Source organism: Conger conger, chromosome 2, assembly GCF_963514075.1.
Source record: "Conger conger chromosome 2, fConCon1.1, whole genome shotgun sequence".
Classification (NCBI taxonomy): Eukaryota; Metazoa; Chordata; class Actinopteri; order Anguilliformes; family Congridae; genus Conger; species Conger conger.
This window is the reverse complement of record NC_083761.1, coordinates 62,659,627-62,685,470: the sequence shown is the minus strand read 5'-3', so window position 1 is coordinate 62,685,470 and position 25,844 is coordinate 62,659,627. Positions and strand designations below refer to the sequence as shown.

General features: G+C 40.5%; 1 protein-coding gene across 1 annotated transcript in view; it reads right to left on the bottom strand.

Moving 5' to 3' along the window:
* Positions 1–62: 62 nt before the first annotated feature.
* Positions 63–25,844, bottom strand: part of baiap2l1a (BAR/IMD domain containing adaptor protein 2 like 1a) — a 36,201-nt gene continuing 10,419 nt past the window's right edge. The window contains exons 4-14 of the mRNA XM_061230920.1: positions 17,805–17,866; positions 15,639–15,710; positions 15,079–15,213; positions 11,699–11,851; positions 10,920–11,075; positions 10,569–10,689; positions 10,185–10,392; positions 5,483–5,542; positions 4,754–4,898; positions 1,721–1,761; positions 63–1,616 (exon numbers count right to left, since the gene is read on the bottom strand). Coding sequence (XP_061086904.1) covers positions 1,544–1,616; positions 1,721–1,761; positions 4,754–4,898; positions 5,483–5,542; positions 10,185–10,392; positions 10,569–10,689; positions 10,920–11,075; positions 11,699–11,851; positions 15,079–15,213; positions 15,639–15,710; positions 17,805–17,866 — 1,226 coding nt within the window. The 3' untranslated portion in view covers positions 63–1,543. The remainder of the gene's footprint in view (positions 1,617–1,720; positions 1,762–4,753; positions 4,899–5,482; positions 5,543–10,184; positions 10,393–10,568; positions 10,690–10,919; positions 11,076–11,698; positions 11,852–15,078; positions 15,214–15,638; positions 15,711–17,804; positions 17,867–25,844) is intronic.

Below are 25,844 nucleotides of genomic sequence, written 5' to 3'. Positions count from 1 at the left end.
TCTTTTTACTCCGGCTTAATTTATGCCATGGATGTTACAGATCTGACACCTGCCATAACAGATCAAATGGTACAATCAGTTTTATTCCATTATATTGCTGTTCACACAATCTCAGTCTTATCAGGAATCTTGAAGTTCCCATTGAAACTCCAGACATTTTCTTGTATGACACCTCAAAGGAATTCCAGAAGAAACAATCCTATGCATTTGAAAATTGGCAAGTTGTTCATAGAAAATAAAATCACACAAAGGGTGCCTATTTTACAGATTCTATCCCACCTACACAAAGAAACATTTTCTTTCAAGCAACTGCTCAAAGCTAAATGCAAAGTGAGGGGTGGCAGATGTGGTTCAAAACAACCTTGTGTAAAAAAAACCCCAAAACAAACCAAATAATCGCATTAAATATATATATATATGTATATATAAAAAAAACAGAACTAGTGTAGATTGCATGTATTAGTAACGGAATAGTGTGAAAACCAAGATCACCTCTATCATGTAAATTTGAATAATTTGGTAGAAAAATGCACTTTGATAGGAGAAAGAAATAAACTAGTTAAGGCAACTCTTTCCCCCCTCATTTGAAACATCTCAATAACCAGCTGATGCAGTCAAAGAGGAAAAATGTAACTGTCAATGTTCTTCTTCAGAACATGCGTTTTGAACATACATATGCTTTTAAGAACAGAAAATGCACATCAGTATCTGAAAAGGGCTTGGGACATAATGCATTTAAATGATCATAATTAAATCATGCATATTTATATGATGCCATGCATTATGATGGAATGCAATCTGTTACTTAAGGCATACATTTATACATACATGATGTTAAGGTAAAGCCTGTAAATTCTTACATCATCACAAATATGTGCATGGCTATTTTATGCTTACCAGTAAGGAATCACTACAGACCTAAAGACTATATCAATGAAAGGCCAAAGATACACCTGTACCCTCACCATACTAACAATATAATTTTACATTTGTGGAAAGCTAAATGACCCATACATATCCCATACAGAATACTTCATTTTGCATCAAATGGCAAATAAAAACCTTTAAAATGAAATGTTTTAACAAGCAGTCAAAATCTTCTAATACATATGATAATACATACAATTTTCTTCTAAAACGGGGGAAAAGGTTTGAGTCAATACTTTGTACACATTTGTTCATATAGAATGAGGCATTGCTTGTGTTTAATTATTCACAATAAAATTTTCTTAAAATATATCTGAATTTGTCTTAAACATATATAAATAAATTGTTTCTCTACCTCAATGTGAGTGTGGGCAGCAGTAGCTTTTGACATCATCAATGAAAAACATGGCATCTGTAGCAGATATTATCCAGCACAACCATTTCAATCTTCAATCCAACCCGCACCTCACAGCTATACATTCCTATATGGGGATTTCCGCTACAAATATGAGAATGGTGACATCTGGTGCAGGTTGGTGGGGGTGGTGTCAAAGGAGATGCGATTGGACTAAGACCATGGTTGGACTGCAGGACCTGACCCCTGACCCCAGACCAATCAAATGACTGGAGCAGATCTGTCATTGGTGACTGTAGGTCGCAGTTTGACTGTAGCAAAGGGATTCCCTCCCCTGTGGAGAAGAGACAGCCTGTTACCAATAGCCAGGGTGACATCATCAGCTCCTGCGACACTGCTAAGATGGCTGGATGTTTTTCAGTGTAAAATGTTACTCACCCTAGGAAAGGAGGCTTGGATATGCCATTTGGTTGAGTCGCCTGTTCAGGAGAGAAAGAAAGATCAGCCCCAGCACAGCCTGCATCCTACCCATATGCTCCACTTACCCTTTTAAATGACCAACGCTCTCAACAAAACCAGGATGCCAAGTCACTCTTCAGCATGTTACAAAAACGATCTTGTCCTGAAATTCCAACCCAATCCGTCTTTCCACACCTGTGTATGCTGGTTTTTGTTCCGATGACAACAACCCAAGGATTTTAACAAGCTGTTAATTTTTCTTAATTAGGGACTTTTCATGTTTAGAGGAATTATTTACCCTCCTATATTAGTTACCCTCTTAATACATACTGTCAGATATACCTCTGCATGCCATGATGAATAAACGTTCACACTGTGTTTATTGTACTATATTGCAAACAAATGCATAAAACAGGTAACTGTTGATCAAATTAAAGACTAATTTATCAATAGGCTCCTAATTAGGTAATTGAACACGTGTTTACATTATTTGTATTTTTTTCCTTAAATGTATTAATACAGCACAGTTTCATTATCATTTTGCTTTGTTTTAAATTCTTAATTAGCTACCAGATGGTAAATTTTAGCAGCCATGTCTCCACACGTTCACCAGTTTGGAGCCTGTCAATCTGTCTTTATGCAGTTGTTTCCTATATTTTTAGTTTTCATGTCATGCATATACCTTTCTGACATAATGTGGCTTAAGTGGGAAAATAATCCCCTCTAAACACTAAAAGCATGAATTAAGATTAAATTAAGAAAAACTGACAGCTTGTTAAAATTCTGAGATTGCAGTTGTAGTTGGAACAGAAACCATCACACAAAGAGGTTGAGAACTGGTGCTATAAAACATAAGCTTTATCACTAGGGGGCAGCGTGTGACAGCACAGGAGTAGGTAATGCAGGACTGGGGACTCTGAACTTCAGGAGGGTGTCAGCGAGTCTCTACCTGGCAGCCACACCGGCCTGAAAAGCAAAGTCACCTCTCCTCAAGTCACATGACCACACGTTTCCGCTCCGACACCTCTCTCCACAGCACCATATTTCTTCTAAAACCCTTAGACAGCAATTACAGCGAAAGGGACATTTAATCAGTGTAAAAGTTCTGCCGCAGAGGCTGGTTCCCTCATTCTCAAACTAGCTGACGGTGGACACAACTAATTGGTGTCATACATAAACAGAAGCAGTCTGAACACCTTGCCATGAACCCTCCCTCCCAGTGCAGAAGCCAAACCAAGCACGGGACATTTTTTTTAACCTTTTTACTTCAAGATCTTCAATCACTCATCAAAACCATTTTTTCTGTAGAAAATGAGGTAACTGGAATGAATACATGTGTCTAGAACAATGATATTGTATTCTTACAATACCAAAAGTTCATGTCAAAAATCTGACGTATGCGTCAGCACTTCTTGGAAATGTGCCAGGACATATGCCCCCAATGATGAGAAAGGGTTCTTCTTTGTTATGAAATATATATTTTTTAATACTCATACAAGGTAGGAGTATCAGAATGAGTATTTGAGTGAGAAAGTTCATGAACATTTCTTTAGTACACATTGAGCACTGCAGAAGACACACTTCTCACTTCCTGGAAGAACTCGACACTCAACCCCCGGCCACCAACAGCACCTACATAAACAGCAATACTGTCATGTGACCTACCACTGCATTTGCAATACACCCTCACCCGCACGCTCTGACTTTCTACTTCAAAATGTCGCCCTCTGCCATCGCCCTCACCTGTGCTGACACAAGAGCCCGTTTATAAAATTTGTTGCTGAGCTTGTTATGCCACCCAGGATTGGGCACACTTGTACCGCACGCGGGTGAAAAATGAACACAAAGGAAGCCGTTCCTAGAATGACCCCTATTTACCCTGAGTCCGGCCACACAGCCGGGGTGAGGGTGTGGGTTTCAGGTGCGCCCCCGTGTGAAACTCTATCAGAAGAAGGAGCCTGACCCCGGATGTCCTGTGACGAGCAGGCCTCTTGTGTTGCAGCCGAGCGACCGGCAGGCCTCCGGCCAGGACAGGAGGACCCTGGGCTCATGAATATTTCACGCGTTTTAGAGTCACTCGGCCAAGTGGAGAAGTATCTCCTTGCAAGGCTTTCCATTCACTGACTTCTGACCAATTGGCTAAAAAAATCAAAGCTGCAATTGGCTACTATTGACCTACAAACGTAGTACTATTCATTGCGAAGTACACAACAACAACCAGGAAGCAGGCAGTAGGTTTTTTTTGTTTCTTTTTTGCCGACATGTGAAATGAACTGTATAAAACACTAGAGACAATACATCAGATACAGCTAATTAAGCTAAAAGGAACTCTAGGATCATATATCAAATCGAAGAGGACTTGGCTCCACCTAGTTGATGGGAGTAGGTGCGGTTTGCTGCTGTTTCCCAAGCAGATGACTGCTGAGCTGCACACAGAATTTGAAGATTGTGCTGCCCTGAGAATGACAGGGTTTCTTTCCTGGGGAATGTCCCCATTTGTATTTCTTTTTTCTCTGGACCTGTACCTACAACCTATGTGGATAATGCCTTTCCCCACTTATTTGTTTGACATTTAAATAACGAAAGCAGAACCATCGGCTTCAGCGGAATACAAACTCAATGTTATGTTAATAGGATGCAGCAACTGACAAACGCATGTAAACACACACACAAAACACACATAAACACGTAAACACACACACAAAAGACACAAACACGCACAGAACATATATAAACACAAAAAACATACATGAACACATACACACAAAACATACACAAGCACACACAAAACACATAAACACAGATGTAGAAACACACACAAAACACATACACACACATACACACACACACACACAAAACACAAACACAAACACAGACACGCAAACATACACCGGCACGGCTCAGATTCCATCTGAAAATCAACATCGCTGCAGTGCTGGAGCAGACAGGCCTGTACTTGTGCCCGTGACGCTACGCCTGCTTCTCAGGAGAGACTGCAGCAGCAGCACTGACCGTGTTTTCTGGCGAGGGGGTGGATGACTTGCTGGAGGAGCTTCTGCTGGACATGTCGCTGTAGTCTGGGGGGGGCAGCACCACGCCCGCCTGTTCCTGCTCTGCCAGGTTGACGATGCTTAAACTGCGAATGGGTGTGGAGACACTGTAGACGGACATGGACAGTCAGCCACAGCTCGATGGCTATCCAACAACAGAAACATACTTTTCAATAATGATGAAGGGGAAAGAATATAGGTACTGTATTTACCATATAAATACATATTCATGACAGCTTGAATTTTTGCATCTAGGTGGCAGTGTTTTTTGTAAAAGTTAGAAAACAACAATTCCACACTGCCATTATATCAGCAAGTGCTCGAATGAAAACTCTTTTAGTTCTGCAAAAATAAAGCTGCACCCATTTATTAAATGTTAATTATTAAATTACACAAAACATGTAGTTTTGCCAAATTCACCAAGGAAAAGAACGCACTACTCTCAAGTAAAAGAATAGGCCTAATATTACCTTATGCTACCGGAGTCGACAATTAGACATGTTGCCTAGCTTAAATCAATCAATTTTGAATTAAAGCTGCCTAGCTGTGTCTGAAGATGGAATCATTGAACCATGCAACATACCATAAAATGTTATTTATTAGCCTTAATTTCATTATACTAAAACTAGAACTAACAATATTTGAACGGAGTACGCATTCAAACAGGGTAGAGTGACTGAGGTCATCTTACCTGCTTTTGAGCACAGGATCTGTATAAGGACGACAATAGGAAGAAGGAAACCAACCTCTCCTGAAAAAAGATAACTTTGTTAAAATATTTTCTGATTAAAGAATATGCTGGAAAATAAAGGTTAAAGCCATTTCCATTAGATTCAGTGGGCATGAAGATGGGATTTGACTGAGGCGCTTTTGATTTATATTGATGCATATTTTATGGGGGATACAGGAGGTGATTAAAAATAATGAGGCTGTGAATGAAAGTTTTTTCTTCATTCATTGCTTCCCTTTTAAAGAATTAAGAGTAATCAAGGCACTCAAAGAGGACTGTGAACTTGCGCAAGTTTAATTAAAACTGCCAACCCCCAGCCAAGCAGTAGAGCCAAATAATTAAATTCACAGTACACAGAGAACACATTTCCATGCATTAAGCAAAACAAATTAGCTTTCTTTTTCTGTGCAAATGTCACCTAATCTGATTACTCTCATTGTTTATTGAGCACCATTATCAAATGCCACTCATATGTCAGCTGTTGTTGGAAAATGGTATGCAAATAGCTTTTAAGACGAATTCAGCAATACTTCAGAAGTGAGTATTCTTTACTCATAAATTATGGACTCAAATAAACAATACCTCCCCCAATCAATGGTGCTGGGATTCAGTTAGAAAAGACTACCAATTACATTTACAGTGAGCGCCATAATTAATTGGAAAGTGACACATTTATTGTTGTTATTTTGGTATAAACTTTTTTTGTAATACTTTTTTTTGCAATACTGCACAATACAAGACTTAAGTGCTCTAAAGATCCAGCTTTTTAAAACTAATCTAAATTTCAGCGTGACACTAGTAAAATTATTTAAAATTACATTACAAATGTGAAATAGGCAAGCTTTTTAAAGAAATGGCAACCAAGTAAAGACTGTTGTAATAGGAAATAAATGGGTTTTATGCATTTTATTACATACCGTTAAATGCAAAAGCACTGGGATAGTGACACAATTTCTGTCATTATGGCTGTACTCCAGCACATTTTAAATAAAACAATGAATATGAGGTCATAGTGCAGACTGTCAGTTAATTTGGCAGTGTTTACATCCATATCAGGTGATTCATGTAGGAATTACAGCCCTTTTTATAGGAAGTTCCTCCAGTACATAATCTGAAATAACGTCATATTCAGCATTGGTTCCAAATCCTTTGCATTGTGATCCATAGACATCATCAGACACTTGGCATATTTCCTGCTGATGCTCTGCCAGGCATGTACAGTACTGCAGCCATCTTCAGTTCCTTCTTGCTTCAGGGCCGTTTAGCATTTAGTCTAGTCTTTAGGAAGTGAAACGCTTGTCTAATTGGATGCAGGATGGGTGATTGGCTAGTTAAGAACATTTATACCTACATCCTGGAAGGTTTCTTCCTGTTTCCAGGGAGTTTTTCCTTGCCACTGTTGCCCTAGGCGTACTCTTGGGGCCTGGTTTCTGTGTAAAGCTGCTTTGCGACAAAGGCCCTTTGTAAAAAGCGCTATACAAATAAAACTGAATTGAATTGAATTGAATTCTTCATCTGTTCGGCAGTCAAAAAATGAGTTTTTCTTCGCAATTAAAAGCATCATTATAAACGATTATTATTATCCACTACACTGGTCTTCCTTGACCTACCAGGTTATTGCTTATTGCTGAACTTACCAGTGTGTTCTTGCTTCCTGACAACGTAACAATTGATTTTGACACACCCAGTGTTTTAGCTATGTCTCTGGTCAATTTATTCAGATCTTTCAGCCAATGATGGCCTGCTTTACAGGCATTGACACTTGCTGAGAGACAAAAGCAACATCTGAGAGACTCCAAATGCAAATACCACATCTAGACTATCAACTGTAGACCAGATCTAGAACTAAAGATGGAAAGACACACAGCTGGCCAAGAAACAGCTTGACGGTCAATTGTGCCATTACTTTTGCTCCCCATAAAATGGGCAGACTACGAATAAAAATGGCCGAAATTTCAACACATATGACCAGATATGGATGTATACCTACCAATTAAAGCTTGCAGTCTGCACTTAAAGCTCAATTAATTCCAATGTGCTGAAGTATGTTGTATATTACCTGTATATTACCCAATTCCAATAAAAAGAAGCACAAAAGCACACTTAGTGTTAAGCAAAAACAAATCAGCTTTGAGGTTATATCTGTATATTTTGTTTAAGGTGACTGTAGCTTGGTACAAGATGGTGCAATCTTAGTGGAATGTAAGTTAGTCAGGACATGCTCAGGGGGATTTAATCAATTAAAATGGCACAATATTACAAAACTCTACAGTATCACGAACTGCAAGGCAGGTATCTCAGTTCTAACATGTCAGCACTAATATTGTTCTTGGCATACATTAACAAAAAAGAGAAGTTCAGGCAAAAAAAGAGAAGCCAGAATGACCTGGCTTGCTCTGTCTACTCAGTTACTATGCCTTCAGGCAAGCTTGCCTAACAAATGCTTCAGTAACTCCATATCAAATCTGGAGTCTATGATTCCACAATTACTGTGGAATCATGGAGATGGAGTTCTGGTTACCTTTTCCTCATCCATCAAAATGTTTCTGACTTTGCATCTCCAATATGTCATCTGGCATTAGTATTGCTGTTTTGCTTGCTCCCTCTCCCAATAGCCCACTGTTATGTCTATAGTTCCTTTTATGAAAAATAGTTCATAGGTTTTCATTGTGGAGGACTTGCTTTTTAGCTGAATTCAAAGCAGTGAAACAAAAGTCCATCTTTCAGTATATTTGCTTCAAAAAATCATGCCCACAGAATTGCCTTAATAGGTAATAGTTTTAAATAATCATTCATTAAAGGTTCATCTTTTCCCCCCTCTTTTATCGCTATTTTCTTTGAGGACCATTAAAAGTAATGAAAAGGGAAGATATTATATAAAGTCAGCTTGAACAACTGTCTGAAGCCGACTTCAGCAGGAAAGTAGATACAATGTATAAAGAATATTAATATATATAGTCTCTTAATATATCTGTGGAGGACATGCATGTAAACCTGAACACTGATGTCTGCTATTCACAGACTAAATCAGATAACCATATGCCACTTTGATCAAAATATACACAAGATCAGGGAACAAACAACAAGGACAGATAAGTATGTTAAAGGGGCAGTTCACCCACAAATTAAATTAAAGTATGTTTCCACTTAAACTACTATCTATCAATCCAGGTAGTTTTGCTAGATTTCATGACCTTTTTAGAAACAGTTCACCATGATACAATGGACCTCTATGGACTGCTCATTTTTTGGTAATCATTGCACTGATGATTTACATTTAAAAAAACATAATACTCTGCTGAGGCACACCAATATTCATTACCAGAAAACAAGTGGTCAAAAGAGGTCCATTATATATTGCTAAACTGCATCTAAAAAGTCGTCAAATCTAGAAAATTCACTTCAACTAGCTGGATGGATAGCTGGTACTCTGGGTAAGTGTAAACATATTTTAATTTCATTTGTGGGTGAACTGCCTCTTTAGGATTAATGCTCTGTCTCTGAAGCTTACTTACTGGCAAAATGCAACAGTTGCTATTATTACCAGCACTTGTTTACACATAGTACAGTTTGTGTATACTCTATACAGTCATAATAAGCAAACTGTACAGCGATACCCTTGGCAGGTAGGTGCCAAGTTACAGGTTGGCAGGGCATATCCCATATAGTACCGATGCAGTACTGAACCTCTGCCATTGTACATTCCATCTTTTGCTAAATTCTTAATCCTATTCTTTATTGACGCTCTTGCCAAATGGTGTTTGTGAAAACCCGGATGGACTTTGGCTTGTCTTTGACACTGTCACCAAAGAATCCCAGGACATTTCCATATTCAAAATACAATCCAAGAACAAGGCACACTACACAGAACTACCTTTGTCCTTACGCTAAAATGAACTTCACATTATACATTACTGTCATAACAATGCAAAGTGTTACAGCACTCACAACCAAATGATCTGAGACGATAAATATCCAACAGAGAAAAGATCATGTCCGGCAATTTAAAAAACATTCGCTGATAAGATACACGAAACCCAAGAACAATGAAAGAGTTTTCCACCTGTGCCATGGCAGGTGTTACTTTGCATTTGGCAGGTCCTGGCCGCGGGTGTTGCCTGTGACTGTGTTTGTAATTAAGACTCCTCCTTGAGCAGCTGCTAGAGGGCTAAGAAGGCATGCCATATTTGGCAGTTCAAATATGCTTGGCAAATCTCAGCAGATATATTGAAAACAATATCAGCTAAACACACTGAAACAAAAGCAAGCAAAATATTTCTTCCTTAGTGGCTTAATGTCTGTATTGACTATGTACAAATGGGCAACAGAATGGATAACAGAAGATTCCTCATCTCTGAAAAGGCCAAGGGAGAAGACAGAGCTGGCCAATGACAGACTGCACTCACCAGCAGGGTGAGAATGCACCCTACAGTTTTTAGGAGCTCAACTTTTGTTAGACAGCCAAAGCCTGGTTGCTTCTTTGCTAAAAGTGTCAATATGGGAAGGTCCTGCCTTGGTTGCTTACCAATTCCCAGTGAAATCTTTTATAGTGTCAATGTTACATCACCAACCAACAAAACAAGGAAACCTTAAACTGCAGATGTTAATTCTGCAAGGTTGAAGAAGACTGGACACAAGAGCAGGTGCTTTGTGTGTGACTTACTGCCTGGACTTCTCCAGCTGCCCGTACAGCCAGCCGTCCTTCTCCTCAGGGATGAGCAGTGTGATTATGTCACCTTCGTCGAAGCTGAGCAGGGTCTCGTTGTTCCCCGCTGTGTGTGGGAAGATGGTTTGGACCTTGGGTCTTTTGATCATGTTGAGGCCCGTGGACACAGACACAGACCTGGGTAAGTTGTTCTCCTCATTGTGATCTGCCAAGATGGGAAGCAATCATTTCAACCACTGGCCGCACAAGGTAACTTAACACTGAGATATTAACCGTTAGTAGTCCTGGTACAGAACCATAGAAGCACGATAATTCCAGTTAGGTTATGGAGGCTTAAGAGTCCGTTGTGAACGGACTTAAAAAGTGGCCGTTGTGAAATACCTGAGATCCGGTCAGCCATGATGGGAGCCTTGGGTGTGTCCTGGGTGAACATGTTCACCAGAGGGCTGGTTTGCGCCTTCAGTGGTGGAGCTGGAGGTGGAACCGTCGTGTACAAGTTCTTCTGAACACAACACAAAAAGGGAAAATAGTTTTAAAGCAGCTGCATCTTGGATACTTACATAGAAAGAAATAATGTTATTATGAAGCTATCAGAATGTCACATGTCTTGGGGAAGGATTCACAGTTTCAATCAGGAACTTTAACTGCCTGAATTATAGTAACTAAACTGTTCCTGAGTTCTGTAAGGTTTTCCATTGGAAGTTGTTGCCGCAGGGCAATGGCTGGACTCACCCCATTGTACCGGTCCAGGAGGGGTGATGGCTGGGGGGTAGTGGACACAGGGGTTCGCAGGCCTTCGATCATAGACATCACACTGTCCGGCACCTTAGTGGCGTCGCAGCACTTATCCTGCCAGGTGGGCAGCTTCACAGCCAGCATCTCTTTCGCCTGCAGCCATGGCAGACAAACACCAGGCAAACGTGGTTATTGAGCATTCCGAGCTGAATGTAATGCCAAATAACAAACCCACCTGTCATAAACGTCACTTTTAAAAAGACATATTACTGTTGCTATTCAATTCATATACATCCTTTAGATTTACCTACTGAAATACATTTGGTTGCTCGGCAACTAAAAGTGAAAAGTGATGCATATTTTTGGTGATCAGTAACAAAAACTAATAATAGATATATACAGTGGTTTCAGAAAGTATTCACACCTCTTCACTTTTTGCACTTTATTGTTATAGAATTACATTTAAATGTAATTACATTTTTGCCCATCAATCTACTTTCAATAACCCATAATGACAAAATCAAGTTATTGCAAAATGCCTAAAAACATGTTTTCACTTTGTCATTATTGGTTATTGAGTGTAGACTGATGCGCGAAAACTTTTTTATCCATCCAACCCAACAAGATTTTATCCATTTAAAATTAAATCTACAACACAATAAAGTGTGAAAAAAGTGAAGGGGTCTGAATAGTGTCTGAAGCCACTGTATAGACATAAAAATGTAAGTATCATAAAGATCTGCTGTTAGTCTGTGAATCCCATGACTGTGCACCACCTTGTCGTGGAAATCAGATATCTGGCAGGAGAATGTGCAGTGCTTGTCCACCAGGAAGCAGAACCTCCTCTTCTCTTCCAGCAGGGCCTCCCTGCAGCCATCTGCGATGAACTTCTGAATGTCCATCTGACGGGAGGTTACGGTCTCCAGGCACTGCAGGGGGCCAACCATACAGGCTCAGATTAGACCCTCCATCCCAAAGGACATCTTTGTACTGGCTGAGGATGTGAGTGCCTGTTCTCTACAAGCTAGGATAGGTTGTGTCTTTATCCACACAAAACAGCCAATTTTTGTAAACAAACTTTGTAATGCTACACTTTCCCTATGTAAGTGTAGAAAAAAGCACCTTGTGATTACACTGACAATACTGACAAATGAGTGGATAAAAAGCACCTTGTGATTACACTGACAATACTGACAAATGAGTGGATAAAAAGCACCTTGTGATTACACTGACAATACTGACAAATGAGTGGATAAAAAGCAGGTTAATGCTGACACATGGTGATGAGAAGAGCTGAGCAGTAAAGATGGGGTGGTCCTTTCACCCCCAAACATGGGTGGCATGAAAAACAATAATTTAGACAGACAATAAATTAATGAGCAAAACGCTATTTAAATATAGGTTCAGGCAAGGGACAGAGAAATCAAATAATCAAATGGTTTATCCAGGGAATACATGTCCTTAAAAATATGCCCACAGACTAGCTTCCTCTTCACACAGGTCTTCTGGCTTCTTTGATGCAGAATGGTTGGCTTTGTTGCAGAAAATATCACAAAGCACATATTGGAATGACTGAACCCAGGGTGGTAAACAAGAAAGAACCAGAGCAATGTCATCTTTCGTAAGATATTTTTCAGAACTGATTCCAGAGGGAGTAAACAAATCAGTGCTCCTAACGGTTTGTGTGTTTTCCATTTCAAATAAAATGTCTATTAAACTACGGCTGCGATATTCCCCTGCTGCGGCCTATTTAAAATGAGAAGAGCGCCTTGTGGCGATAAGGCAGAGGTACGAGTGTCTGTTTGAGGAAAAGGATACGCTGTCGAGTGCGCTGTAATTAAAGCTTTTACCGGTAAAAGTGCTCTCCAAAGGACGAGTTGTGGCCCAGACAGAGCAGGACAGGGTCCTCTGAGGGCCCATTCACCCTGACACGGATACAGCCCAGAGGCTGCCCAGATGAAAAGTCCAGGCGAGGTGGAGCGGGACAGCTGACATAAGACACAAAGCTCGCGGCGCCTGCTTTCTGGTAAATCACTCCCCTCCCCTTATCTTTTTCCTGCGGCGTTGTCATGGTAACTGTGAAAGCCGTTTGTCTCCAAGGTTTCGGTTTCTGAGTGCTCTCACGGCCCTTTCTCCGCCGTCTGGCTCTTCTCCGGCCAGACAGGTGCGCTCACACCGCACCGACACACTCAGGTCTACAACACACTCACTCTGGTTTTACACCTGTCCAGCACAGTGAATATTCGCAAGGTGGTTGCAATAGATCCCCCAGCACGCTACAAAGTTGAATCAATTGACAAATCCTATCAGATGCATGGGGCGTTGGCTGCTGTAATGGAACGTGAGCATTATGTCCTCAGGGGACACCCTGACTTCTACAGATCATTTGAATACACCATGCAGTGCACCAAAGCAGTGCAGTTTCAAGTTCAAAGGGATCTTTCGCCCGAAGCCAGGCCCTGCATTTTGTGCGCGTTTGTTGACTGTGCAAACAGTCGGTACAGCCAGCGGAGGGAGAAACCCAACCTGTGCCCTCTCTTGTGTTCTCTGTGTTCGACTGGGTTTATCAGTTCCCCCATTTACAGTAAGCTGATTCCAGCTGATCAGCATTCAAGAGCCGAGATACCGTCCTCACTTAAACACCGCCGCCCGACCGAAGACCTTGAAGTGATTTGCGAGCCGCCCTTTTTACGGTGTAAACTCCAGGCGCCCGGCTGCAGCAGATTGTGGGAGCCACAGAACCTGCTGCAAAAACACGCTTCCTCTCGGCCCATGGCACACGGTACACCAAGAAGCAGCCCTGTTGTATGGCATGCTTTGGCAACCCTGATTTTACTCCCAGTAGTACTTCGCTCTATGAGCAGATGCTAGCTAATTTCCTGAAAAGTCATTACACTGGCAGCTGGTTGGGGAAAGTGGAATCTCTCCTCCCCCTCCTCCAATTGTAAACCCAGCCGCACTGTGGTCATAGCCCTGTACCATTCCTGCTTTCACCACAGTCCCACTGTGTCCAGAGCCCTGTACCCTCCCTGCTCTCACCACAGGGGGTTGTAGGAGCTCTTTCACCATGCGCATGCGCTGCAGCTCTTTAAAAAGGACAGAAACTACAGAGCGTTGACAGCTGTTGTCAAGCTAGCAGAAGCAAACGCAGGCTGAACAATATGCGCATATTCATCCCGGCATATTCATTCTCATTACAAAGACGGTGCCAATGGCCACAGGCGTGGCTCCAGTTTAGCTCTCCTTTCACCTCTGCCACTTAATTAAAGCTCCTCTGTTATACAGAGAGCAGCTGGATCAGTGGTCACAGATTTTCATTTTCAGGGATTGCTTCCACAGCAGTGTTTGCAACACTGAACAGCAATAGTCTACTTTCCAGGTAAATCATTTGAGCAAGTCTATCATTAGATACAAGTATAAATGGTAAACATACACAGCTAGAATATATGGGCTACTCGATTTAACTGGAGAACAAATATGAGGCATAGGCATGCTTAAAAACATATGAAGAATAAACAGATTGCATTTGACAATTTTGCTCCAAGCTGAAATAAAACAGGTTGCGTAAGTTATGTTGACATGAATCAACTATGAATCAATGAGCGTCACAATGCTGGGAAAATATGAGCAATCTGGAAATAGTACAAGTTGTCTGTGTGCAGAGGGTGCTGGGTAATGTATAATCTACAGATTTAACATTAGGTTTACTGGTCATGATAAATTAAGGTATAAAATGTCTGAGCAGGTTGACTTCGTGTTTGTGAAAAGGAGCCTTGAAGTTCAGGCACCCCATAGTGAACCCATAGTGAACTACCCTAATTTAAAAAGGGAAATATTCCTCTGACATCATCTCATAAGGATAAATACCCATTGTCTCACTTGATCTCATCCAGAAGGCCTTAAAGGATGCAATTGTGAAAACTATTTAAGAAACTCCTTCTAAGATATTTGTCCCAGGATGGCTATCATCCAGTGGCCTTGTACAGAACATTTATTTTCCAGTAATACTGGAGAAAATATTCAAAAGTCCAGTGTCTATCAGAGTGTAGACTGTAAGCTGACGTTTGTGGGACAACATATTTTGTAAACCTGAGCGGGATATACTTGTTTTGTTGTGAAACAGTGTTCAGGATGGTGCAGTAGCATCGCCGCTCACCTCGTTCTCCTTGCCCTCGTACTTGGTGGAGTTCTTCCCCTGGCTTTTCCTGCGCAGTTTCTTCAGGTCCGACTGGGACCGCTCCAGCGAGTCCTGCTTCAGCTTGTGCTCCGTCTGGTATCTCTTGAATGTTGCCTTTGGGAAAGAGGCCATTGTGTCTGGTCAGACAGATGCCATTTAAACACTGGAGATGCATGGAGATATGGGTCGACTGGGGGGGGTGGCTTCCCGTCTTGGACTGATAAGGCATAGCAATAATTGTACTTTCCTTGCAGAGAAAGGAATAGTATCAGTTATATCATGGGAGGACCATTTACTTGAACGGGAAGGCTATACACATAGCTCACAATCATGCACTTCACATTACAAAGGGTGTCATGAAGCAGTATTCAGCCTTGTATTTCACACAGAGGGTGACAAAGCCTTAGTGACAGTCATGTATTTACCATTACAAAATGTGTGAAGTGCAGGAGGATTCAAACCAAAGCAGAATCAATACTGCACTTTGAACAGGGTGAAATTAAGCAATATTGAGTCAGACATAATGAAACAGTACTCACAGTCATGTATTTCACATCCATGTCAGTTTTCCGTTCTAATTCACCAATAATTTCTTTGTGAAATCTTTTAAACTGAAAAGAAGATGAAAGAGGTATTAAAAATACAAAAAATAACAATAAAGGATAACCTCATGAGACAATTGGTGTTCTTATTGTGGAAAATGGTATATTATTTAGAGAATATGACAAGCTATACTGTCTAAGATTTTATTGTTTTTATTTCCCCCATAGAAGAGCCATTCACTGCAACAGTTTGAGAATGGTGGAAAAACAGGATCTCAGATTATTTTTGCTCCCTTCAAAGAAGCATCTTGCAGTAGGTTGAGCCAGTGAGAGAGTTTGAGCTCCTGTAGAGTGACTCAGTGGGGTAGGCAATGAAGCCCACAGATACACCCTCATTACTGCTGAATCCTTCTCCTCGCTCATATACAGAGCCGTTACATCATCATGCCCAGGGTTTATCGGTTGTTATTGGTGCCTGCCACCGTATAGTCCATAATGCTGCATCACCTCAGGACTGCAGAGGGATATTCTCTACACCCTCACAAAGCCACTTCTACACCCAAACATCACAGCCTATATTGTCAGCACCACAGTTAGTAAATACTTGTATATACCTACAGTATATAGGACAGAGATTTCTTCATACACCACAGATGGATAAAAACATGACTGAGACCTATTAGAGGCAGAGATTTCTCTATACCTCACAATAATATAACAATATATATTATCCTTGTACTGTAGTCCTGAGGAGAGCATCCCATGGAAGAACAAGGATTCTCACACACTGAAAAGGTTCCTTTCCTCATTCTGCATCTTTTTATATCTCTGTTCTGTTATTTAGAAATCAAACTTCACTTGCAAACAGTAGTTTTTCCAATTTCCACTTGGAAATTCACAACATGAAGCAGAATTCAGATGTGCACGCAGAATTACATCTGGTAATCTAGTATTTTATGGCAAAAAACACATACAGTCTTGGCAGCTGCGTGGTGAGGAATTACTGTATGCTTTCGTATGTGGCTCTGGATTCTGCAGTGCTTCAATCTTACGGACTAATACAGTGACAGCTGGGCAGAAGGATTCGTTTATATTGCTTAGACGCATCATTAAACAGCGCTTATATTAAGCGCTCTTGCCCTATCAAAAGGTGCCGCTGAATCTCTAAGATTATATGAGGTTCATATTTTATTGTAGTCTTAGCACTGATTTATCACAGCTACGCCATCACAGAAACCAGAAGAACAGTGTCATCACACCAACACATATTATACCACTGACTGAGGATAGAAAAATGAAGCACCTGCAAATGAAATAGAAAAAAATACACGTAATAATAAATAAATGCAACGTATGAGCTATTGCAGCTCTTTTAATTAATTAAGCTAATAATATCCAGGCATACTAGGTGATGGGTAAAAAAGCTTAACACACCCATTATATGGCTAGCATGGCAGGCAAATAATCAGTTAAGCACAAATTTCCACCCATGCTGAGACTAGCCAGATTAATTAAAAAAGTGGTGGCCCAACGTTATTAGCTAGGTGACATTACATGAGTATTAAATTTTTTTCTTTCCAACCGGTTTGGATCTATATCCGTTTATCTTCCCCTAACACGTATACAACAACCCTTTCCATAGAAAGTATAACATCTCATTTTACACAGGTACGATATCTACCTGCATACAAAGCAACAATGTAAACAATGCCCAAACGGCATTGTGATTCCAGGTGGTACTGTATGTTCTGCATGAAGTTTCAATTGGGAGGTCATACATTTTCCAGCACACACACACACAACACACACACACGCTTCACTTTTATTTACTCTCATAACTTGAGTACATGTGTATGTTCACAGTTGCAGCATGTGCTGTCGTCACCATCACCTTGGTGCCACTGTGCAGGGCATGTTCAGACACTGCACCGCACAGATACAAAATAACCCAGCACCTGCTCCACCTTACTGTTATTGTTTCCATGAATGCTTTCAATGCTCCTCCCAAGGGAACAAAGACATGGTTAAATCAACAACCAAAACTCAACATGGCGGCATGGCGGAAACAGAAAGAGATAGATAGAGAGATAGATAGAGAGAGATAGAGGTAGAGAGAACCCAAACGCCAAAGGCACAAAGACACCATGACAGTAGGGCACTTACACTCTCTTCCAGCTCCAGGTGAATTTTCTTGTGCACTTCTGAAATCTCCATCAGCACAACCCCTGTGTAGACAAGACATCACTCGGTTATGTTATGGGACCAGAGGAACCTACACTGTATTGCAAAAGGTGACATGATTTCATTTTACACAAAGTATCCTTTAGATTATTGAAAATGGAAAACATATTTTCAAGGAGAGGGGTAACGTAACACGTTATGATGGGGTATGTGTTAGGAATGCATGTGTTACCCCTCTTGGGAAATGTGTTAAGAAAATATTGTAACATTTAAATAGCAGGTTACACATGCAATATTCTATATCACTGGCAATTTGGTGCATTTTAATTACAGCAGGGAACCAAGGAACCAAACCAATACAGCAAGAAATACAGAGCCCCCGTGCTAAAGAAAGTATTAGTATTATATTAAGTGAAAAATGTAGCACTCATCATTACAAAAGAAGAAAACCGAAATGAACCTCCCTGGACTTAAAGCCAACTATGTGGACACAGACGTTAACATATGTTTGCCGAGGCCTTCCTCCAAGCATTTAATGAAATGGTTTAAGTGACTGCTGTGCTTTTCAAACAAGCTCTGCCTTTGAAGCGATTCTATTTTCAGAAACAGAGTTGTAAATATAACAATTACAGTTACTTTTCGATTTATTGTCAAGATAAGAATTTTCAAATAGCCATCATTATACAGGACCAAATGCATACTTCCAATTTATGTATCATAACATTTCCAGTAGAGCAGACTTCTGAATATTTTACCTCTTAATTTACAGAGGTACGGGGCAGATTAACATAGCACCATAGCGCTCAGTGCCTATACCCACACATGCTGTGCCAGGACACCTGTACATGCAGATGGAAAACCTGTGTTCGACACAGCGGGTGTTGATTAACACAAACTCAGCTGAATCTGGCCTTCTGCCCTTGGCTGTCGCACTTCACACGTCCAAACAGTTACACTTTCCACTCAATCCGTTATCGCGTAACCATTCTTGATATGGACGAGGCTGGGGAGACATTTTGACCTTTCTCAATGACTTTTCGGCCGGGAATGAAGAGCGCTGGGCTGGTGACAGATGGGATGGAAAGAGCCGGCTGATACTGTCAGCCATGTTTTCAGATCTGTGCCTTTGGTTTGAATACACTGTGAACGGTCTGCATCCTGCTAATGAAAAATGGCACGAATAAGAACGTGATGGGATAAAGCCAAGTGCTGACCTTTGAATTTCGAACACGCCCACTTAGTGCAGATGCATTCCTAAGAGACGCCATGGGGCATATCTTAATGAGCAGTGCTGGGCTTAAAAACATTTCCCTCACCTGACTCTCTTGAGATTAACACGTTACATTCTTAATGTGTTTTTTCTGGTTTTCTTAATCCGCTGTAATGCATTTTGATTTCATAATCCCCTTTTCTGTATAATAAGACTACAATGAGAATGAAATAATACCAAAAACAACACTACATTCACCGATGGATGTATGAGCAATAGAGGGCAGGAATACAGCATAATAGATGCTCATACAGTACAGTTGGGTTACGAGAACATATAGCCAGGGTTTCTGTGCCATCACTGAAAACAATGGCATCAACAAAAACAACCACAGAAGGGAAAATTCCAGTGATAGAATAGGGTGGGTTTTCTACTATAACTGGTGCGCAGTACATGTGACTAATCACTCAGGCTAAACTGAATCTCTATATTTACAGATAGGATAACACAGATCACATTTCCCCCCCTGAGTGGAAAACTGGTCTTACAGCATAAAACAAATACATATAAACATGTGAAAAACTACTTGTGGTTATGGAAGCACGTAGATGAGCTGCCCATAAAAATATAGGAAGCAGCAAGCATAGGAATATGAATTTAATATTCCATCTAAAGTTGTTATTTCAGGTGGTTAAACTCCAACTGTGGTCCACCAATATTAATCAAGAAAAAGTACACAAAAATAAAAAAATATGTATCGTGCATATCATGCCCTATTTATGAACTGCAGTTACAACATTGGCATCGAAAGGTCAACAGAACATCCTGGTAAATGCTGCCTTTGTATAGATGGGAGCAGGGCTCACTGTGAGGCAGAGTGTTTTCACAGCACCAAAAACAATTTGGAGGGTGCAGATATGCACAAAGGTTACAGTGTGCAACAAGCCTGTTGAAGCCTGAAAGGGCCTGTTTCTGTCTGTTAGAAATGACCATCCATGAAGTTCAAACACACACATTTTTTTAAATCAGACACCCCACATATGTATGCAACTGCAGGATTAATAAAAAATGACACAATTGCAGTGGCCACATATTTGATATCTCTGTGTTCCCTATAGCAGTCTAATTAAAAAGGGAGCTAAAGTAAGGACTCATTCTGTCTACCCAGTTCAGACTAATACTGTAAATTGCCAAATCTCATAATATGAATATATGTTATGAACCACAGATTTTGGCAAGTTGGAACAACTGCAAAACAATGTTAACAAACGTCTCATTTTAAGTAACAATTTGTAAGACTGGTCTAATTCCAATAGCTATGCGCTTACATTCTCGCATCTCCCCACAGCTGATCTGATAGACCTGAATATTTGCAGGAATACAGATTAGTATTATGCCTGTAGTGTACGTAACTGACAATTTATAAAACCACAAATAACAATGCCGCTGAAATAACTGAGATAAAATTAAATTTTGATAACAAATTTGATGCTGGTAGATTTATTATCAGTTTTTTAAAGACGCATATGTACCATGCAGCGCTGTGTGAAGTAATGCAAGGTAGGCCTAATGGTTTCAACATGTTGCCACTGGAGATAAACTGAGGGAAAGGCACAGACTTGGGCACACACTGATGATGTGGACTGATGTGACTCACTGGAAAAAACCAATAGTACAAGCCCCATTTCCTGTCCTGTCAGGTGAATCACCCGTCTCAGACAGTAACAGTAACGTGTGCCGCAGTGTCCCATACTCCTCCACCAGCTCCTCTGACCTGGGGGGCGTGAGCCTGCTTTAAGTCCCTCATTTTGCTGACTCCATTCAATGGCTAAATCCTCCAGCCTAAGTAGCATTTTCCCCTTCAACATGCACCAGGGCATGCTGGAGTCACCTGTCCCTTTGCTTTAGCCTGCATGAGGAGAACAAGAACTACTGTGGAAGCAGCCTTTCACATTCAGAATCCCTACTAAGAACTGTCTGGTGTCGGTCAAACTGAACCATTTACACTTTTTGTAAAAGAGGATTGATGCTTTAGAGAGACACATTTCATAACCAGTGACAAAACCAGTGGTTCTTGTTTTTTTGTTTCTATACATCATTCATCATATGTATTATTTGCTTTATGTGTTTTGCCAGTATTTATTTTTGAATATAAAGAGATAAAGATGAAAGATACTTGAAAATGTCAGTTCAAACAATACATATATAATCTACAGCATGTTTCATTTTAATTTTTCATATATAAACATGATTTATGCCCCCATGTCATCATTAGAGTTCAATATAAATCACATTTTTGCAAAAATGAATTACACTTTCATTGCTAATGTGATCTAGCAGAGGTTACTGGCAACCATTAATCATACAGCATCTTGTTTGGAATTCAGACAAAGATAATTTAGCGATTTAGAGTATTTTACATACATTTTATTTCTGGATTGCTTAAAAATCCCCAAAAGTCTATTTGACCGAGGCCAATCGCTTCACAGGTGCTAATAAGTAAACAGAGCACAGGGGTTTAAATGAACAATAATTTAATAAAAGCAAACATATGACCAGAACAACCCACTGGGTACAGCTGCTCCTGCACTGACAGCCTTACTGAACCCTCAATCATTTAATATGAGCAATGCTTTTCACCACATGGTATTATCTACTTCAGTGAGAACACTGGTCTCCACTGCCGTTTTGATTATTTAGTGTGAACATACTGCTTTTGCTACTTGTTTCGACTGTTATACTGGCTGTTTGAACACTACTTTTCACTTCTCATTTTGATGACAATCCCTCCCCATAGATATTTTTGACTGATTCCTCTTTAAAAAGATATGAAAAATGTTCAACACATATGTGTTTTTATGTTTTAGTGTCTCTTTTAACTGACAGTTTAAATAGTTAAGTTATAAAATGGTGTGAGCTGCATCCATGGCTAATCTAATCTCATAGTTGATATGCATTTGGTGGGGCCTATTCCTTGTTTGAAAAGGCTGCTCATGGGTTTGGGCATTTACACAGCAGGAGTTTCTAAAGAAACACACCCCACACCTGAAAGGTCCCACCCATGCAATCACATCAGCCTGTGTCCCAATGTTGAAACCACACATTCCAGGAAGAGGGTAGGGAATGTTTCTGTTGCTGCGTTGCTATGGATTAATAACTTTTTTTCACTGAATCATATTACATTACTGTGAGTCACAAAACCAATGTCCTGAAACACTGTCTGAAGCCAAACCCCACAGAGCAAACAGAAATTCCAGCCTGAATCCAGATCTAGTAGCTGAGCACTCGATCAGCTGACTCTAGTAGCTACTCATTGTAGCTGATTGTAAAATAATTTTAGCTTTAGCAACTATCCAACAACAGGTGTGGCGCAGTAGACATTGCCATAAAACATACCTCTTTGGTCACTCAGAAAAACAGATAATCAGGGCTGTTAAAGTTGAAAATGGCAGTGACACAATCATAACGGTAGTGTAAAAAACGTGATAAACGCCAGGAAAAGGATCTGCCTCAGTCCACACCCAGGAAGTGATGAAAGCAGAGGCGGGTGAGACCACAGACACAGACTGTATGAGACCTAAGGGTAAAGTCTGGGAAATCCTTGAGAGAAAACAACACAATACTGTGGCTAGCCTGTCAGAAACTTTCAGCAGGATCTCATCATTTGATTTGAAGCCTTACTTTAGTGTGTAATTATGAGCTACCTGTTGTGTCTGCAATACAAACATGCTTTCTCTAATGCATAGCTGCCAATGAACTGCAAACAAACATTACATGGAGAGGAAGACCTGCGCAACAAATTGATTTCTTTTCAAGCTTCCCACTGGTTTGGGGGATTTCATTCACAAAGAAAAAAGCTGAATCTACGAACTACAACTAAACTCTATACTAATAAGGCTTATCAGGAAATGTAGAGACATTACATGATGAACAGGGTTGCAAACTGAATGTGCTTCCAAAGAAAGGAGACAGTCGCATTCACAAGTTCTCATGTGAAAGTGCTATAGAGGAGAGTTGCTGGTTAAACATTCACAGGCGTGAGGGTGACCTGGGGTCAGAGTAGGACGTCGTTGTTTAGAGAGCACAGGCATGTGATGTGTAAGTGTGCTGCAGGAAGTCTGACTGCGTTTGGCTGCATTTCTCTCCGTGGTCATGCGCTCTTTAAGAGCAGGTGTGAGTGGGGCAGAGAGAACCCTGTTTTTGTGCGTTCACTCAGGGACTGTCCTTCTGATCCCTGGCAGGGGGCACAGTGAGACTGATGAATTATCTCCTACACACTGACCACGATAGGATATTCCCATTCTGTGAATCAAACACTAACTCCTAGACAGGCCCTCTGAGTTCCAGACACCTACCACATATCACCACTCAGCCAGTGCTGTTGTCCCTTCTACATCCATCTCTTTTCAAAAACAAAACCCTCTGACCTCATTGTTCATAATTATTCTTCAGATTTAGCATTACATGTTTAGTCCATTGAATGGGTGATTACAAATAGCTTTAAGAAAAGCAGGAAGGGTGTGTGGGGGGTTCAGACACAGTTCTATTGTAAACATAAAAAATATTTTCTGTTAGTTTAAAGATGTTTTGCCATGTTACAAAGAGCATTTTGCTACCTCTTAAAAATATACCAAATCCCAAGTCACCAAGTGAAGTCACCCTTTGTTTTTCAAGTAACTTTGAGCGGTAGGCCTTCAGTAAGGAATCTGAGCTGTTTGCTAGGAACACATGGAGTCAGAAACTCTGAAACATATCGTTTATATGACTCATATAGTTTAATGCCACGTGCTAGTCATTCTGCAGGCTGTTTAAATCACAACTTCATGAAGTACACTGACTCTGCATGACTGAGGAGGAACAGAGATTGTCCATCACTGAATGGCAGGATGCAAGTGGGTTATAGTGGCTGAAATACGATTTCACAGACTGTGAATGTTGACCTGTGGCAGGGGCGTGATGTTAATATCCCTCCACTGCAGTGCGTGCCATGAGAGATGTACGCACTGTAAGATCACAATGGGCCCTCTATGTCACTCAATGACAGGAAGGAGACGGGCAGTCTGGACTGCCACCAACCACTTCTCTCTCTGATCCGTTTGGAAAACCAAGCCATTCTGCTGCTCCCGGGCAAGAATTAAACATATAACTTTGATTGCTGCCTGGAATTAATCTGTTTTTAGTGACAAACAGGTGTTTGTCTGGCACCGTCTGCCAAGTGTAGTATAAAGAATGAGTCTCACCCACAACAATCGTATTTAAAGAAAGAAACAGACGTGTCCTCAAGCCTTAATTAGAGGTTATCTACACAGAACTGGACACTTTACTCTAAGGAGCCTTATCGTTGACCGACAAGGATGCCATTGTGCTTGCAACAATATTTGCATTTCTGAACACTGCTGCTTACAGGAGCAGGTCAAATGACTGTGCCACAATACTAACGGTTCCAAAGCGCTACGAGGTATAGCCTATAATTAGACCCGTAATTTGGCATTGTAGAAAAACACAATGGACAGGGTGGCCTGTCTCATTTCACCTTTATCTACATGGACGCATACAGGGTGGAATGACTCGGGAGTCCCCAAGGGATCTGCATAGGATGAAACAATGCGTTGCCACACCAGGTTTGAAAAAAGGCAACATCCTGGAATATATAGGGACTGTACATATGCAGCTGCAAATACAGGCAGAATTTGTTCAGAAAGCTTGATTAACAACGATTAGAAAAGCTGACAGCCAGCTGATCCATTGGACACGGTAGCTGTGGTATTTCCCAGCAGAGAGCAGTAAAAAGCAGAATTTGGCCTCCATAACCCAGTCATTGATGCGTACAAGGATGCCCCTGATCTTTTTTTGGTCTGGAGCTCAGCCAGGTGCTTATTTGTGTTCTAGGGTGTGTCACAGAGTCATAAAAGAAGAAATTTCAAGTGTCCATCTCATTTAGTTCTGCTAAATCAAAATTTTATGTACTATGTTCTGGACAGCAGGGGTCAGGGGACCTAGGTGTAATGTTTTTGCTCTTAACTTGTGATAGATTATGTTTGATACTGTATCTTCTGATTGACCAGGTAACATTGTGCTGTATGCCTGTTTAAAAAAAAAACCTATATCCACCTCTTCAGCATTTTGTATCTTATTTTTTAAACAGAGATGAATATAAATATTCAGCTAAAGCAATTCAATTTTTTGGTCTACATAGATGCCAAGAAAGGTATCTTTTTAATCTAAATGCATATTAAACAGCATATAAATCTATTTTATTATTGCCATAAAGGCTTTCAAAACAGGGTAATTCATACCGTATCTACTCCGATGGTTCACCACATAAGGAGGCAACTGACCCACAATAAAATGAGAGCATGACATCATCAATGCATTTTAGGGACAGGTTAACTTTCTACTGGTTTACGTGAAGCCAGTTTAAAACAGAACAGGCAATGCATATTTGATATTAACTGAAGAGTAGATTGAAGTTTTCAATCTACTGCCAGTTGAAAACATTGCAAGTTCTATCCCAAATAAAACTACCAAAAATATAAATTCTTACCCACAATAACAATCATTGATAATGATAGTTAAACTGCTGATAAGGTCCAACATAATTGATCCTGCTATCTGTGTTTTACAAGGAATACTGGAGCAGGCCTGAAGAAGATATCTGAATAATGTCAACACTTTCTTGTGCAGTATCATTAATAGCTTTCTAAGACCCAGAAACTTGTTTTCTGGGGATGACACGTCTCTCAAAAACCATATATTCAATATATTCAATATAATAAAACAAGAATATTTTTGAAAATATGTTCACTGCAACA